This window comes from Aulonocara stuartgranti (genome assembly GCF_965226115.1).
Source record: "Aulonocara stuartgranti genome assembly, chromosome: 16".
In the NCBI taxonomy this organism is placed as follows: Eukaryota; Metazoa; Chordata; class Actinopteri; order Cichliformes; family Cichlidae; genus Aulonocara; species Aulonocara stuartgranti.
In genome coordinates, this window is record NC_138952.1 from 315,873 (window position 1) to 335,000 (window position 19,128).

General features: G+C 45.1%; 1 protein-coding gene across 2 annotated transcripts in view; it reads left to right on the forward strand.

Annotated features, from left to right (window-relative positions):
• Positions 1 to 1,347: 1,347 nt before the first annotated feature.
• gtdc1 (glycosyltransferase-like domain containing 1) overlaps positions 1,348 to 19,128 on the forward strand; it is a 24,604-nt gene continuing 6,823 nt past the window's right edge. The window contains exons 1-4 of one of the 2 annotated variants that reach the window (XM_082509186.1): positions 1,348 to 1,494; positions 7,465 to 7,676; positions 12,689 to 12,856; positions 13,910 to 14,083. In XM_082509186.1, the coding sequence (XP_082365312.1) occupies positions 1,444 to 1,494; positions 7,465 to 7,676; positions 12,689 to 12,856; positions 13,910 to 14,083 (605 nt within the window). In that variant the 5' untranslated portion in view covers positions 1,348 to 1,443. The remainder of the gene's footprint in view (positions 1,495 to 7,464; positions 7,677 to 12,688; positions 12,857 to 13,909; positions 14,084 to 19,128) is intronic. The other variant, XM_082509185.1, reaches the window with a different exon arrangement.

Below are 19,128 nucleotides of genomic sequence, written 5' to 3' on the forward strand. Positions count from 1 at the left end.
AGTCCTGCTTCAGGTGTGTGACGGGGTACGTCCATACTGGGTCCTGTAAGCGTGCCATACGGACGATAAAGTTTGACTTTGACGTGGTTTTAAATCAGTGTTGGTGCAGTGATCTCTGCTCTGAACCATTCGTCAGAGCGCAGCAAAGCCTTCAAACCACCTGAAACCAGCCCAACGTCACACCTGTCTCACAGGGTTTATTAATAAAGATTTATGCAATTTAACAAAACAGCCAGACAGCAGTCAGCTGACCCGTCATTGCCCTTTGATCACTGGTTCATGACTGTTAGTGAAGCAGAGTGACTCATGCAGGTGAGAACAGGTGTGTCTGGTGAGTGTGAGCTGCAGAGTTTTACCTGCGTAAACACAGTGCAAAGGTTTCCTTTACTGAAGCATGAAGTACATGTATTCATGAGACACGCAGATGTGTGATGAAGATGGTCAGAGAACATCAAGTGACCCACGGACATGCAGCATCATGTGACTGCAGTTTAACAGTTTTATAAAACAGAGAAACAGACTGTATGCAAACATGTAGGCGTGACACTCACAGAGGTCAAATGAGCCATCGTTCCATTTTTCAGCCACACCATCAGGGTCAAAGGTTAACCAGGTGACCTGCTGCCTGCTTCTTAAAGCTGCTGATTATCAAAAATGTAGCCACATCTGTCCCCAGGACAACAGGCGTGAGTGTCCTCTGTAACTTGTGTGAAAATTTGGGCGTGAACAGAAGCTGTTGTCCAGGTAAGATAGCACCTGGTCACACATGCTGGTGTGTTCAGGTGAGTCTCAGGCAGGGGCGTAGTTTCCAGGGAGGTTAGGGGGATTATGACCCCCCCAATAATCAGACCCAACCAATATAACCCCCCCAATAAAATTATGAATTATTTTGCATAAATAGGCTGTTGATTTTCTTTACTCATTTCAGGAATTCCCAGCAAAATAGTTGCATGTTTAATCATCTGGGAATTTACCCAGATTTATTTATTTATTTAGACAGAGATCTTGACCCCCCAAATGTTCAGCACAAAGTTACCCCGATGGCTCAAGTTTATTCACATAATAATTAAACTTGGATTAAATTACTGTAAATCCCCGCCTGCTGCTAACTATACTAATGCAGTATTACTGCGGTAGTAGCAGTACTGCTGATACTTTACTGCGTACTAAAACCACAGGCTGGTGTCTCTGAGTGTGTAATACTCTTTAAACTGCAGTTTTTAACCTCTGACTTTAAAATTTTAGCCCTGCGACAGACTAAAGACTGGCGACCTGTCCAGGGTGTACCCCGCCTCTCGCCCCTTGACAGCTGGGATAGGCTCCAGCACCCCCGTGACCCTGAAAAGGATAAGCGGAAGTGAATGGATGGACTTTAATTTACATTTAACTATTTTTTCCACTCAGAAGAAAAGGCGGGAAGAGCTGCTCGGCTAAACCGACGTGATGACGTCAGACCGTGCGTATTCTGCTATGATCCGGGAGATGCTGTCAGAGGTGAGTGTCCCGCTGTCGGTGAACTGGCCGTTCGTATGAGGGTCCTCGGTGGAAGCACACCGGCGGGTGCTCCGGTCCTCCTGCCGGCTGCCAGTGGCGGGGAGTGTGGGGGAGGAGCGGACTTTGCACCGGGGAAGGAGAGCTACCTGATTGCGGCTAGCTGTTAGCCGCTATCAGCTAACTGTTAGCCGCTATCAGCTAACTGAGTCCTGGTGATACGCTTTTAGAGCTAACGATGCTAACGGTGCTAACGGAGCTGGACGGAGAAGCCTAGAAACAGTGCTACTCCAGGACGTAGACAGAGCCCTGACTCGGTGCGTGGGAGAGTGTTTGGGTCATTGCACTCACCACCAACAAACACCGTACCTGCGCTCAGACGCACACTGAGGTACAGGCGATGGATACCTGTGCAGGTGTTTGCTCTGAGAAACCAGTCTGTGGATGAATCAGCTGATGGGTGCACTAGTGACAGGTGACAGGTGAAGGCTCTGGGGTGTCTCAGGTGTGTTTTCATTTTCAGTAAGAAACATGTACCTGCTGGCGTTACTCAGGTACAGCTCCTCCACCTGTGAGGTCCAGGTGTTCTTATTTCCACCCCATCAGTGTCCAGCATCATGTTCAGGTCATCCCATCTCAGATCACAGTGGGTTTTTACTTCCCAGCTCCACAGTAAACTTCCTATCAAAGCGAGTTTTTACTCCCCACTGTTGTCAAGTGCCTGCTCACAGGGGCCTGACAGCATTATTGTGGGGTCTGTACCTCACAGTAGAAAGCACTGTGAGGCAACTGATGTTGGGATTTAGTGCAACATAAATACATCAGAGTTGAATAAAAAACGTTGAACGGCAAAACAAGCAGTGACAGACTGGGAATGGTTTACGGATGAATTTCACAATACTGCAAAATAACCACATAGAATAATATTTGATTCTAAACATCCAAACATTAAACAGGAACACTGAGACAGATCAGAGAACTGGAGTGAGCCGTTACATTCATTCCACTCATTCATTAGTTTCGGTGAATTTCCACAGTGGGTTTGATGTTTCACTCTGGTTTTTATTGGTTTCACTGCTGGTTTTGGTGTTTTTAATGATTATTGTAAGGAGGGCATGTGTCAGAGGCAGATTTATGAAAAGACTTAAAGACGCCCACAGTGTCGCTAAACGCGACCATCACCTCTCTGTAGTTTTAGTTTAGTGTTGGTGAGAGTGAGGCAGGCTCCGTGGAGATCCTCTGTACATCAGTTAGTGCAGAGTCACTGTGGGCTGAGCAGGAAAACCCCACAGTGACATTTACAGTGCAGATGGGGGCGGGTGCAGTGCTACTGGGACTGTCATCACATTATTGTCCTCCAACAGGCCTCAGCATGGCACACGCAAAGTATAAAGACACGAGGGGTGGCTCAAGACTTTGGCACAGTACTGTCCATGCTGAGGGTTTAATAATGAGAGGAAAAAAACAAACGTGATTGGTTCATGTCTCAGTCCGATATGACCCCAGGGGTCGTGACCTTTGCTATCAGACGCGATCCGAGTTGCTCTGCAGGGCCGAGGAGGAGCACGCTCAGGCGTGCAGCAGGTGGTGAGGTCGGAGCTCAGCACAGGTCACCTCTGTGGGTTTGGACTGCTGGCTGAGGGTGGAGGCGGAGGGGCAGGTTTAGAGCAAAAGTGATGCTTCGCCTCTGTCTTCATGGTCGTGGAGATTATCGACTCATCAGGGAGCTGCTGGAGAAGAAGCTCCACAGATTAGCCAGTGAGTGTGCGGTTTCGCAGTCAGACACGCCCCTCGCCGTGATGCCAGTGCTCGTCTTGAAACCTCGTAGCAGGGCTCCTGAAAGCTTTGGGCGATGGGCATCTGTGGTTGTAGATGGAGCTCTGTCCGTCATGGCAGGGTGGAGGCTGGCCTGCCTGATCCTGACCGGTCCGGCCGCTGCATGCTGAGGCTGTCGGGGCTCCGCCCACACCGTGGTTCTGCGGCATGCTGTTTCCATCAGGCTGCGGGGGGATTCCCTACGGGGAACGCCGCTCGCATTAACCCTTTGTTTCAAGTGAGTCGGCAGCTTCCAGGCGCAGTGGGAGGAAAGGTGTTTAGGTGAGATGAGTGTGAGCTGGAATCCCCCGCTGGCTCCACGGTGGAACCATCCAGCTCACGTCTACTGACACGCTTCCTGCCTCGCCGTCCGGCGCTCTGGCCTCATCTACGTGCCCCTCAAACCCGGCTTCATTGAGCACTGATCGGTAATCAGTCTGATCGACCGGTCCCGGTGTGAGGATGTGAATTTCCTCTCTGATCTTTATTAAATCTCACCACTGCACCACAGACCTGATTCTACTTCCTGTTTTCATTAATAGCAGTCTGTGTGTGTGTGTGTCAGCCTTGGGGTTGAAATGTCTCTAAGAACATTCATTTATTTTCACATCACTGATGGAATCATTTATTTACTGATTGAAAATCAGGTAATGTGATCAGACACAAACATGAAAACAGTCCAATTTCTTTGAACCTGCTTTTACTGTGAAAGGTGACGAGAGGTCGAGTAAAGTAAACGAGGGTCCCTGACAGTTTCGAGGTTCGTGCACACATAACTGAAAAGTAGAAATAAACTTTATTTAAAACAATTGAAACAACACCATCGCTTCATTCATGATTCAGTCATTTTTTATTGTCTGTTTGTGCAGATTCATTTGATCAAAAACAAACTTAAATAATCTGGTGTAGGGCTGGGCCATATCATACCGTTCACGGTAATACCGGTGTAATTTTGGGCAACGATAGAAAAATGAAATATCGCGATAGAATATGGGTAAAACGCGCATGCGCAGTGCCTTTGTTTTCGTACGCACACGTCGGAAAAAGCATGGCGGTGAAAGCAAATCGTTGAATGAAACAGATGAAGCAGAACTGGTTTGTAAAAATGCTGCAGCTTCACTGGTGTGGAGCTGGTTTAGCTTTCGTCTGTCAGACACACAACAAAGCACTATTTTTGGTAGCGCATGCTAGCGGGCCGTCGTTATTATGGTGTTTTTTGGAAAGGATGGCACACTTAAAATCAATCCTTTGATTTTTCTGAAAATCGACAGAGCCCCTTATAACCCCGTGTGCCTTATGTATGAACTCTGGTTGTGTTTACTGACCTCGAAACTATTTTATGTGCACGGCGCTCGAAAATCTGTCAAATGTTTCAGTACGACTTTGCTAAGCTACGAAGCCGCACCGCTTGATGGATTGTCGGAGCATTACGGCTATCGTAGGCGGAGCCTCGCGGAGTGATACGTACTGTGCTTCAACATAATATTACCGTATTGTGTGTGTATAACCCCTGTAAGTTTTGTGGATATTATACATGGTTATGCTGAGGATATGTCGGCCAGTTTCCACTGGAAATGCCTTTTGGTTAAACTGTCAGCGAGGAATTTGCACTGTTACATTTTTATAATTCACATAAAACAGCTGCTTGTTTAAGTGAAAATACATTGATGGTTTTTTTTTTTTTTTGCACTAATAAAGTTGTGGAGTTGTAAAGTATTTTGTCTCGTGTCAGTTATATCGTTATCGCAAATTTTCAAATGTATATCGTGATAAATATTTTTGGTCATATCGCCCTGCTCTAATCTGGTGTTTCCAACCTCTGGCTCAGGGCCTGGTGAGGGCCCAGAACTCAGTGTGAGAGGTCAGCACAGCAAGACAAAAGCAACATCTTTGTTTTTGTAAATAACATTGTTATTAATGATGATCAGGAATCTGAAGGTTTGTGGGGAGGGGGTGGTCAAACATGTGGTCCCAGGGCCTGAAGAGGTCGGTGCTCCTGATCAGCAGCTCGGAGACGATGACAGGAAGCTGTGGAAAGTTCAGAGAAGAGGTTTAAGCTCGTGTGACGTAAACATGGAAACACTGATGACATCAGGCTGATTGTTGTCTGATTTCTGAATGAACAGATGTTTGACAGGAAGCGGCGCTTCGGGTAGAGCGCTTTCGGTTTCTGGGTTCCTGCTGTGTGTGTGGGCCCGGCTGCTCTGAAGGTCGCGGGGTCCTCCGACTGTATTAGACAGGAAGTTGCTTTCAGAATAACGGCCGGCATTATGCTCAGATTTGTCTGCATTAAATCGGCTCATTGGTGGCGCTGATTGCCGCGCCATGCCCGGTGATATGGACTGATTGAGCGTGTGCGGGCGCGCTGAGTGCTTTGTGGGCAGCTAAATGGAGGCGGACTGGAAATCATGGGCAGGGGATTCAGCGGAAGCCGCTGCTGCGTAAACTCCATAATGGATCCATCAGCACGCATTGTGCTGAGGGATGAGCTGCGAGCGCACACAACACAACGACAGCAACAACAATGCAGCGGCAGCTAATCGCCCCGCAGCGCCCCGCCATCTCCTCCATATCTGCTCCGGCGCAGCAGCCCGTGTGATCGGTTCAGCTCGCGTGTCAGCAGATTGGTGCAAAACTTCTGCTCCGTCCAAGTGATGAGCAGGAAAACTCCATCAGCTCCACCAGCCTGCATGCACGCTCACAAAGCCATCGCACTCCTGTATCGCTGTGATCAATATGATCGATGGACCATCAATGGGCCTGACGCACCGACCTCACACTGCAGTGCTGCGTCACAACACGCATGGCAGTAATGATCACAGTGATAATAAACATCAGTGTTATTGATCATAATGATCATGTTGGTATGAGTCATTCATGGTTTGTAAACAGTGATACACACTGTGTGTGTGTGTGTTGCTGTGTGTGTGTGTGTGTGTGTGTGTTGCTGTGTGTGTGTGAGATTGGAGTCCCGGGTGACGTCACACACCTGAGCATCATCACACACAAACGCTGACAAGCAGCTTTCAGTCACAACAGAGATACACTCTAACAACTGTCCAGCTGCTTTAATACACCTGAGCAACAGGTAATCAGGGTCTTGGGGGCAGAGTAGGGCTGCACGGTTAATCGTTAGAAAATTGCGATCTCGATTCATACTTATGTGCGATCTCATTTCCAAATGACAACGATTTAAAAAAAAAAAAGAAAAGAAAAAAAAGACGACAATTGTACCGCATTTTGATCCGGGACGTAATCTGCATGAAAACAAGCGCTCACTCTTCCTGCTCAATAAATGACAAGGGCGGAGCCTTATACCACGTGATACAGAAGCTGCCGTGTGATGCTAAAATTAGCAGGAAAAAACAACGGAGAGCACGTCAGGGATGACGAGAAAGTGACAGGAGAAAATCCGTCCCGGTCAACCACCCAAACATCAATAACGGGAACCTTATACAGCGCTTCCCTATACCCGTCGACCTCCCGCAGGCACAAAGACATTACGGAGGCTATCACTTATCACCTGACCAAAGATATGGCTCCATCAACACTGTGCAAAACGAGGGATTTAGGAAAACGATCAACACCCTAGACAAACGCTACACAGTGCCGTCCCGCAACTATTTTTCTATTGTTGCACTACCTGCTCTGTACACGCAGCGTCGAGCAACGGTGGAGACAGAATTTCAAGCAGTACAACATTTTGCAGCAACGACAAAACGTGAGACATTTGTTGTTTTTATGTTCAGTTTCAACTGTTACGAAGTTGATGTGCAGTTAATAAGTGCAATAAATATTTATACTGGAAAAGAAAATCGTGAGAGAATCGTGATCTCAATTCTAAGCCAAAAAATCGTGATTCTCATTTTATGCAAAATCGTGCAGCCCTAGGGCAGAGCCTATTCCAGCTCCACTGTTTAAGCTTTTCCACTTTCCCCTCTGACAGTTCAAACCCTCCTGATTTCCTGCTGTGACAGCCCGGTGCACATGTGTCCTTATATGGAGCGTGTGGGGGTGGCTGCACACAGACGCTGAGCGTGCACCTGTCGCACCTGACCGAACCTGATTCACTGACGCTCAGGTGTTTCATGACTCTGAAGAGTGTATGAAGAGTATATGACTCCATCTGTGAGTAACAGCTCTCATCTGCCCTTACAGGAGACCCCGCCTCCCGCACAGGAGACCCCGCCTCCCCGCATCCTGCTGGTGGAGGCGTTTTATGGCGGCTCGCACAAACAGCTTATGGACCTGTTGAAGGAAAACATCGCGGGCTGCTCCGTCTTCACGCTACCTGCCAAAAAATGGCACTGGAGGGCAAGAACAGCGGCGCTCTACTTCAGCCAGACCATCCCCGCCTGCCCGTCATACAGGTGAGACCCAGACAGGTAACACAATCCACACTTTAACCCTCACTGTGGGGTGGCTGTGGTTTAAACCTGCATGTAACTAATAAACTGTCCCCACCTGAACTCCTCACCTCGTTAACTCTGAGCACAACTGTCCATTAACCACTGACATCACCAAACGAGAGTCAACACACAGACAACACAGACATTTAGAGGGAGGTCTCAGAGGCCTCGCTGCTGCATGAGCAAAGACTTACCTGGTGACGGCCATGAGGATGAGCCTGAGGATCAGAGAAGAAGCTGCACTGCATCAGCTGTGGATGCGGAGGAGGGAGGCTCGGGGAACTCCATCAGTACATGTAATGACTCAGATTAGGAATTAATCAGCGGCTGTGGTCCCTGCAGGGTAAAAACAGGTAAAACTAGAAAGTGCATTTTCTGAAGAAACTGCAGTGTGAATGCTGAAATCTCAATATATGCACTGAAATTAATTAATTGCTGAATTTCAAGTTAAAAATTTTGAATGAGATGAAAAATACAGAAATTTTCACCTGAAAACCAAAGTTCAGAACTTTTGAAAGCTGATGTTCACACAGCAGAAGTTGGAAAATAGCTGAAAATGTTTAAATGTGAATTAGAAAAACTTAAGTAATGGGAAAAGAAAATTTTAGAGTCAGAAAACATCTGAATGAATATTATGATATGAAGTTCATATTCTTTAACCCTTTAAGACCTACCATAGAACCAAGTCCGCCAGAGCTTATAGTATATTTTTACATGCTGTGGAGCCATTTTTTTGGAGCATTTCAAGTTGCTATACATCAATACAACCATTATAGCCCAAATTTTAATAATATGTCTGCATTAAGTGCATAGTAATTACATAAATTGCAAAAAAGTGCAATAAACTACAAAAAAATAACATATTTCTAGTTAGAGAAATTTAAGAGGCTTATCCCTCAAAACTGTAAATACAAAAAAGTTGCACAAACTAGTTTCCCACCAAAGGAAATTTATTTTGAGTGTCTTCATAGTTTTATTTTGAGATACACCAATTTTCATATACTGCAGGAAAAACGAAAAAATATATTACAGTGCAAATTTGCAAAATAACAGCATATGCATCAAAATAAAAATATTTCCAGCAGTGCAATATGAGTCCTCAGCATCCCAGAAACGACACAGAAAGTCATACAGTCAAACATAACTTTTAAAAACACAAGTATAGGCTCATAAGGCCACGATGGTAAAAAACTACATTTCCGCAAAATTACGTCACTTCCGGTTTCGGGCAGGTCATGCGGTCATGTGATAGTTCACGCTGATGGACGTAGGAAGTGTTACGAACAGCTGATCGGATCGGCAAAGCGTGTTTCTGGAATATTATGTTTTTGTTGCTGCAAGTGCTTTTTATGCAGTTTTTGCAAAGCTATATGTGGAAGGAAACTGTGACCTAGAACAAGCTGATGGCATAAGATGTAAGTACAACTCCTCTGGTTTCATATGCAAAAAAAATTATTGCGCTAGCTTATGTGGTTGCAGTGCTACCGGGATTTAAAAATAGTTACGCAAAATGGAGCGTGTCCGCTCCGACCGGCTTTAAAGGGTTAAATCACAGAATGACTAAAATGTGATCCCTCCACTTGGATCCACACAGTATAAAAAGTTTACATCTCTGAGCTTTGAAAGACATGCTATTGGAAAGAGAACAATGATCGCGACGTTGAGGGTAAAATGATGGCTGTAGAGCAAACACTGTGGACACAGCAGCAGTTGAAAGAGACGTGTTTAAGATGAATCTTGGCAGAGTGAGAGAGAGCTCGTTAAGCAGGTGTGAGCCTGGTTGCTATAGTGACTGCACCCAATGGCTCCATACACACGCACACAGACATGCGCCTCACTTCTGCTGCTTAAAATAAACAGAAAAGTCAGCAACAAATCGTTCCCAAATCAAAAGTACACGTCGTATTGACAAAATTCTTTCACCGTGAGCACCAGCAATGTCTAGTCTACTGAATTCTCAGTTTTCATGCCTGTGGAGTTTATTATATGGGCGTGACGACAGTGTAAAGACAGCCTGTACTTCTGATTTTCAAACGAACCTTCTGAGCCATTTTAACATTAGTCTATGGAAGAGTTGGAGGGAGGAGGCTGTGCATTGGTGACATTTATGACAGAACCATAACACCTATTACAATAATAAACACATTGGATGAAAGAGGACAGCGATGGCTACATTTTGAGGGTAAAATCATACCTGTAGAGCAAACGCTGTGGACACAGCAGCAGTTTAAAGAGAAGATTTCAAGATTAATTTTTTCGCTCCTCTCACTCTAGCAGTTGAGCTGTCTCACTCTAGCACCAACATTCCGTCCCATACACACCCATTATAAACTCTGAAACGGGTGAAAAAAAAGCATGAAACTTTGTGTTGCTCTGAGGAGATTTGCCAAAATTCTGTAACTCCCACAACAATGATAGTGACATTTTCTGAAAGCCAACAAAAATACCTATGTTTTGATGTATAATTTGTGGGGGTTGAGGGAAAATTGAGCAAGTAGCAAGTTGTTCGGACATGAAGAGAAGATGGAAAAAGGACAAATGGCCCACTCAAAGCCAACTGCATAGCAACCATAACAACGCATGTATTTTCTGAAAAATCACAAAGATGAAACTCAAAACTTAAAGAGGGATAAGATGAAAACGGTAACAGACATGAAAAAGCTGAATCATACATGAATAGCCCAATAATTTGTGAACATTTTAAAGTGTGAATGGCGTTTCTACGTGAAAGTATGAGGAAGTAAAGTTTTAAAAACGAGCAAGTTTTAGCAGAATTGCGGAAATTTCCCATTCATTTTGATGGGACAAAAAATTGCACAAAAAGCTTAATATTTTAAGTATAATAGCTATAACTACCAAAAGTCATAGCACCCATCTCCAGAAATAGCAGAATAGTTTAAAGTTTGAACGGTGAAAATAGCACAAAAATTGTGGGAGTAGTTAACGTACAGAAGCAACTAGAACTAGAAAAATTTGCATTTCCTGTGAAAATGCTGTGTGGATGCCTTAACGCTGAAGATGTCTGCTGAAAAAAGCTGAAAAAGTTGAAATTTGAAAAATACGTTGCCCTGAGCAGGATTCGAACCTGGCCCTTCTGGTCTCAAGGCGGCTACTCATCTCACTGAGCCAAACTCATTCTCACAAAGAAGAGTTGGAGAGACTGACAATTCTGCTGAAATGAGCAGAAGTGGCTGAGAATTGTGCTGATAAGAGGTGAAAAGGCTAAAAACTTTGCAGAAAAGGGGTGAATCAGCCGAATTTCTGCTCAAGAGTTTTTTTCTGAAAACAGCTGAGATTTGTGCTGATAAGAGGTGAAAAAGCTGAAAATTTTGCTGAAAAGAGTTGAATGAGAAGAATTTCTGCAGAAAAGATGGAAAGAAGCAGAACATTGCGCTGAAAAGAGGTGAATGAGCAGAATTTCTGCTGAAAAGAGTTAAAAAAGTTTAACTGTGAACTGAAAGAAATGTTGCCATAAGCGGGATTTCAACCCGGGCCTCCCAGTCTGAGAACGGATGCTCATCTCACTGAGCAAAAAAAAAAAACAGGTCAACCCGGCAAGGAAAATCAGTGAGGCCACTGATAATATGGCAGAAATGGGCAAAAAATATTGCAAAAAAAATTCCATATCTCAAAAAGAATAGAAGTTATGAGCACCAAAATTCATAGCCCGCATTAGCAGAAATAGCAGAATCGCCATTCAAAATAAAGATTTGAAGAACAATACTGTGAATGCTTTTCAAGCATTCACACTAACTTCACCGAGGCTGGAAATGTAAGCTGCGTCAGAAAGAGCAGAGGACCGCAGACGGAACCCTGAGGAACCCTGCCTCGTGGAACCTCTTTAATGAGCACGCTCAGATTAAGTGTCATGTGATTTGTTCTGATAAAGTCCATGTGACCAACATCAGCAACTTTGTCCTTGTGCTGGTAGCAGCTAGCTACACATCCGCTCAGCAGGCCGTTCCAACAAACCAACCAGTATGCTTTGCAGTCTCACAAGGGCTAGTTTGAGCGTTTGTTTCTAACACCTTTAGCATCCTGTGGAGCTCGGGCTGGTCGGGCGCTCAGCTCAACATTTAGGGGATGTCATCAGTGACTGCAGCAGCAAACAGAGCTTCGAGTTCCAATCCAACTTTATTTATAAAGCACTGTAAAACAGCCAGCACAGGACATAAGAACAGCAGATACAACGAAACAGCAAAAGAATAAGCTCTACATTAAAAAAAACAACATCCTGTCAACTGAAAGCCATCTTCTCTCAGGGTGAAGACATTTAAAAACAGAGGCCCGTCTAATCTGTGGAGGCAGATGGTTCCACAGCGTTTCATACAGACGTGTCTACAGATGTCATCACATCCCAAACTCTCTGTCTGACGTGTCCACAGCGATTCACCGTAAGCAGGCAGGGATCACAGCGACCTGAAACCGCCACTCTGACAAGCTGCTGATTCATATCTGATCACATCAGAGAGTGCAGATCAATACCACCGTTCTTACAGGGACAACGCTCTGACTCATCCTCGGAGCAAAGAGTCACCATCTCACCACGCTGACCTTTGACCTCCTACTCCTTCAAAACACTGAGGTGTGACGAGCCACCGGCCTCTGATCTCTCTGTGTGGGTTAGACGCTGTCACCAACTGTATGAGGACATGTCTGTGTGTGTGTGTCCCCCCCCTCCCAGAGCATGAAAGAAGCAGGGACTTTTATTTTGAAAACCCACTCTGACATTACTCAGCAAAGCCACGAACCATCACTCAAGCATCCATGTGAGCCCTGAACGCTTACTGGCCCTCTCCATCAGTGCAGCCCAGGAGAAGGAGCTCCTCCTCCGGCCTTACACTATCACCTGCTCGAAGCAGGAAGCAGGCGTCGGCTCTGCAGTTCACTGAGGAATTCTCAGTGTTCTGAGATGATCAGCTGAGCTGCTGACACGCTGTCTGCACCTCCTTCATTGTCTCCTCTCTCTGCAGGCTCCTCTTCAGCAGCTCCGTCCTCAGCCTGTGTGAGCTGGCGGCTCTCAGACCGGATCTGGCCCGGCTCAAGAAGGTTCTGTACTTCCACGAGAACCAGCTACTTTATCCGGTCCGCCGACACCAGGACAGGGACTTCCAGTACGGCTACAACCAGGTGCTCTCATGGTGAGTGTGTTTGTACGGGTGGGGGAGTCCATGTCGTGCTGCGTTTGTAGAGCCTAACCAGAAGGTACTGCTGGGTCCAGGGTGTGGGCTATGACACCATTAGGCTGTGAGGGCGATGCACGCAGACAGCAGCAGAAACCATGTGCTCCGGTAACTACCGTCATTGGAGCGAGTCAGCTGGTCTGGAGCTGGCGGTGTGCCACAGAAAGCTGCCGATCAGCTTCCTGTCAGCTGTCTGAGTAATGGCTACTCTGATGTTCGTACTGCCAGCATCCAGCCCGTAAACTGATTATTGATTATTAGCTGATTGATGCGCTGTGCTCTAGTTTGCCTTGGTAAGGCAGTGTGTGATTGGTTAATGAGCTGCTGGGATGCGATTGGTTAATTGCGGGGGCTGTAGTGTTCATTAATCAGCGGCGGGACAGTAACGAGCGGCAGAAAACTGATTGTTGTTGATCTGCGGGCAGCTCGTCAATAAGCCGAGCCGCTCCGTCTCCTCTAACGTGGTTACAGTGCCATCAAATAACACAGCTGGGATCGTTAGCAGATGTCTGATTGGCCCGTGCCCAGCGGTGTCCGCACGCCTCCCCGCAAAGCCTCAGTCCAAACTAATGTATCTGATCTGGATCACTGCATGGAGGCGTGTCTTCATGTTCACCTGAAGCTTAAACGTGACCTATGTAAACCTGCAGACAGTGGGTCCTTACACTCCTGCCCAGGTTTTCCTCAGAGTTAGTCTGAACTTCAGGACGTAAACACAGGTGTACCTGTTCCAGGACGAAGCTCTGACCTCAGGTCAAAGTTCACGTTACACAGGTGTGTATAGGTCAAAAGCTCCAGGTGCAGACACGGCTACACACTATAAGTGAATAATTTATATGTGAGGGCAGCCAATCAGAGTTTAGTTGTCTTAAAGTGGGAGGAGCTACAGCAGCTTGTTTCAGACAGGTGACCTGAATCTCAGGTAAACTGCAGAGCGTGGCCTTCAGTGATGGAGCTTCATGTCCTCTGTCTCGTGTGTGTGTGTGTGTGTGTGTGTGTGCGCGACACCAGCCTGGTGGCAGATGTCGTGGTCTTCAACTCCCGCTTCAACATGGACTCCTTCCTGTCATCCATCCCCTCCTTCATGAACAAGATCCCAGACCATCGCCCCAAAGACTTGGACTGCCTCATCAGGCCCAAGTGTGTGGTCCTGAACTTCCCGCTCCAGTTTCCTGATGTCAGCAGGTCAGTACACGGCAAACCTGCAGTCCCCTAACTCCGGATTGTTCTGTAAATAGTTTGAATAACTTTGCTGTTTACAAATCGTGTGCATAGGTTACTAAAATGTATAATTTCTATTTACATTTCAAGTTATGCAAATGATTCGTTAAACATGTTTGTGTTTGTTACAGTATCCTTTTTCTACTCAGATTTGATGTTTTTGCCTGATTTGTAGATGAGCTGTGTTGATACAGTCAGTAAATTCAGACCTGAGCTTGTGCTGAAAAGACTGACAACAAACAAGGCGAGGAAACCGTTTTTAAAGGTGAAATTTAGAGGTCAGAAACAGCCAATTATACTCCAAAGAGTTAAAGTAATGCAGTACATTACTTAGTTACTCCAGGATACAGATGTTTGATATACTACTGGTTACTTTACTTCCATGATCTGAAACACTGTCACTAATCACCCTGTCGTGATGAGGACGTCTGCTCTGCAGTGTCTCATGTGTCTCATGCTCCGCCCTCACACTGTGAGGAAGTGATGACACGGCCGCCATCCTCCACGTCCTCCTCCGCCATGCTCAACACAGGAAACAGGAGTGTTAACGCTTAGACTGAGGAGGAAGCAGAGAGCTCCATGAAATCTTCATTTCACTGTAATGACCTATAACATTTAAACTCTGCTTACTCTGCTTTCATAAAATAAACAGATGACAATCATCATGTTCTCGGTCAACTCGCTCCGAGAATGTGTGAGAGCGAAGAAACAGTACAGCTGCCTCTGAGCACACCTGAGCACAGCTCCCCTCTGAGACCAATCACAGCGCTGCTTTAGCTCATTAGCTGGCAGGTGTTCCTCGTTCTTTCCTATGGCACAAGAAGGATGCCGCTGCTTGTTGGAGCGCGTGCAGTGTGGTGTTTGTGGTCTCCATCCATCAGGCGGCTCTGACAGGTGGACTCGTGTAATTGGATAGTGATTGACTTGCGGCGGTGCACAGACGGAGCATCCATCACGTCGAGGAGGATCAATGAGCGCATCACGTGAGCAGCAGGTGTCCTCCTGCCCGCAGTGTTTGGTCTTCTAAGCTTTGTCTGCTTTCATAGTGGCTGTCACCTCCTGCAGGTCAAACTCACTGAGTGGAGAACGACAACAGACCAACGAAGGTCTCTGACGCGTCCTCCTCTTCCTCCTGCAGCCTCGGCCTCTGCCTGCACCCACTGAAGCTGTCCAAAAAGTCGATACTCTGATATTAATCAATACTAAAGTCATATAGAATTAAGACATCACGATTAGGGCTGGGCCATATCATACCGTTCACGGTAATACCAGTGTAATTTTGGGCCACGATAGGAAAATGAAATATGGCGATAGAATATGGGTAAAATCCGCATGCGCTGTGCCTTTGTTTACATACGCACATGGCGGCAACGCAGAACGAGAAGAGCAAAAGCGGATCGTTGAATGAAACGGATGAAGCAGAACTGGTTTGTAAAAATGCTGCAGCTTCAGTGGTGTGGAACTGGTTTAGCTTTCGTCCATCAGATACACAACAAAGCACTATTTTTGGTAGCGCACGCTAGCGGGCCGTCGTTATTACCGTGTTTGGAAAATACGGCGCACTTAAAACCAATCCTTTGATTTTTCTGAAAGTCGACAGAGCCCCTTATAATCCCGTGTGCCTTATGTATGAACTCTGGTTGTGTTTACTGACCTGGAAACGATTTTATGTGCACGGCGCTCGAAAATCTGTCAAATGTTTCAGTACGACTTTGCTAAGCTACGAAGCCGCACCGCGTGATGGATTGTCGGAGCATTACGGCTATCGTAGGCGGAGCCTCGCGGAGTGATACGTACTGTGCTTCAACATAATGTTACCGTATTATGTGTGTATGACCTCTTTTTAAGGTTTGTGGATATTATACATGGTTATGCTGAGGATATGTCGGCCAGTTTCCACTGGAAATGCCTTTTGGTTAAACTGTCAGCGAGGAATTTGCACTGTTACATTTTTATTAGAGATGGCACGATACCACTTTTTTATGTCCGATACCGATATCATAAATTTGGATATCTGCCGATACCGATATGAATCCGATATAGTGTTTTTTAATCAACAAAACTGTTTTTTAAAAATTTTGCTGCATTTTGTATAAGTTCATACTCAAGTTTAAAACAACAACTACACTAAAGCTATTCTGTTATACCTGTATACAAAAAAAATATTTCATAGTTCAGCAATACTGATCAATCTAATAAACTTAAACCTACACCATCCTCACTATTCTGGTATTTTAAAGAGTACTTAGCGTAAATATTAAGCAACCTAACTAATAGGGTTCCAACTCCCAGCAACAACAAAAATAAATAAATAAAAAATAGGGAACCACCCCTCACGCTCCACCTCATGATGCTTAATCGACGTAATCAACCTTAATTTGATGCAGTGTGAAAAAAAATGCACAGAAATCAATTATTTTTCAAGAAATATTAAATAGATTCAACATCTTTCTTCAACAAAATTGCAGACTGCACAGATGGTACCTTCTCAAAGGAAAAAGTACTATAGCTTACTAGGGTATATTAGACTTAATAGTCACTATGTACAGTAATTGACTTCTATTCATTTTACATCAAATTAAAACTTTGGGTGTCAGATAATTATTTATTAAAAGCGAGACATTTTAAATGAGAATAAGAAAGAAAAGTATGTCTTTGTGCCCCCTTTTCCCTGTTAATGCCCTATCGGCCCCCCTGGCTAAACTTTGCTAGATCCGCCCCTGCACAGTTACAGCCGTCAGCTACGTAGAAAAAGATCCTCGAGTAGAAAGTAATATTAAATACATTCTAACAACAGCTGATCAAGCTTAAACGTGCTGCTGTTGTTCAGCCGCTGGTTTCCTCTTTCTGGTGCAAAGTGGGCCAAAAGCAAACTAGAGACATGGACTCGTGACAGAAAAGCCGATCAGCTGATCGTTAAGCAGTTTCATGATTGAAGTAGCAGCAAGAAGAGGCAGTCGCTCCATATATCGCTTGTTAAGCTTAACGCAGGAATGCTTTACAAACATTCAGAGATGGACTTACACACTTGCTTTACTTCTCTCGGGATAACTTTGTCGGAGATGAAATGCCGGGTTGCTAGCGAAGCTCCACATGCTATCCAGACCACCGACAGGTCCCGCATGCCACAGCCGCTCTATCACGTGATGCATACTGCTCCGACGTGCTAACGTTCTGAGGTGAGTTACGGCGTGTTGCAAGTTTTGTGAGGTGCTTTCGTGATATTTAATGGATCGATTACATTTTTTATTTTTCTCCGATATCCGATCCAGTAATTTAGGTCAGTATCGGACCGATACCGATACGTAATATTGGATCGGTCCATCTCTAATTTTTATATAACTTTAATGCACATAAGAAACAGCTGCTTGTTTAAGTGCAAATACATTGATGAGTTTTTTGCACTAATAAAGTTGTGGAGTTGTAAAGTATTTTGTCTCGTGTCAATTATATCGTCAGTTATGTCGTTATCGCAGATTTTCAAATGTATATCGTGATAAATATTTTTGGTCATATCGCCCTGCTCTAATCACAATATTGTCACTGATTTCAGTTTGGACGCAGTCAGAAATATTATAATTCTCATCATTTATCAGCACATATCCATATTTTATATCTATGTATAAATCAAAGCTGACACTGTGAGACTTCAGAGGTGTGAGCATCACAGCAGAGGCCTTTGTGTCAAAGTATTAGTCCTTTATTTATCCAGGTTAAAAATCTCATTTTCAAGAGAGACCTGGCATCATGGCAACAAAGTAACTGAGGATAAAACAGAAAAACATGAAGGACATGTTCCTGGTCTGACTTTTTTATAGCAGATAACCTTAAAATACAACCATGAATCGACATGTAAACATTACCTGATGCTGCTGAAGTGCAGCAGATATAAGTCACAGAGGTTTGATTAGACACAGCTGAGAGTTTGTAATCTGAGAAAAAGTTTCTTCAGTTTGAACAGCAGAAATGAGGCTTTATTGTTGGAGGCCGACAGCAGTGAACACAACAGCAGACTGGTGCGTAATGAGCAATGAAGAAAACAGAGATTTGTGATGGGAAATTGTTCTCTGAGTGCACTGAGAGAGAGAGCTGTGCAGGAAGTGTGATTTATCGTGGTGGAAGGAAAAACAGCAAAGTCAGGGAATTCATGACGATGTTTATCAAATGTGAAGCGTAGTGTGGATCTTCTTTTGCTGCTGGTTCAGTGGATTTTGTTTGGAGAGTCGCGACACCTGTTGCATCAGAATCTGTGAGCTGTCGGCTTTCAGCCCCGACGGCGTGTCTGTGCGAGAAAGCCGACAGCTCACAGATTCTGATGCGTCGGGTCCGCGCTTTGTGTTTACGTCTTTGTGCCGAATCCGTGTATCTGCTCTCATTTGCTGTTTTAGCTGTTTGGTTGTTGTTGAAATAGTTTTGTGAGCTTCAAACTGAGATTCTGGACTTGCTGATAAAATTCATTTATATTCAAAAATTGAGGATTTAATGAATCAATAATTTATTTATTTTTTTTTCCAAGCTAAAATTGATTTTAATCGGAAAATCTATTTTTTTTAAACCCACCCCTATTACAGAGATCCAAACACTGCGATACATCGGGGATCACTGACAGCAGCTGTTGTGTTCATGATGATCACGCAGTAAAAGGACCACAGTCTCTGAGTCTTTGAGCTCAGGTGTAGAAAACCTGCACGCAGCCATGCACTGTGACAGAGCAGAATCTGAGGATCAGCTGTCAGTGTGACTGCAGAGTCGGTGTGCGTTTGCCGCTCTGGGCTGGGATGAAGTCGGTGTGCGTTTGGTCCTCTGGGCTGAGGTGAAGTCGGTGTGCGTTTGGCGCTCTGGGCTGAGGTGAAGTCGGTGTGTGTTTGGCGCTCTGGGCTGAGGTGAAGTCGGTGTGTGTTTGGCGCTGTGATTATTGGTAATAAAGTAAATGCGCCACAGTGATTTTTGACCTTCATTCCTTCGTGTTTAATCAGACTCAGAGGTGAGGTCATCGTCCTGATCACTGC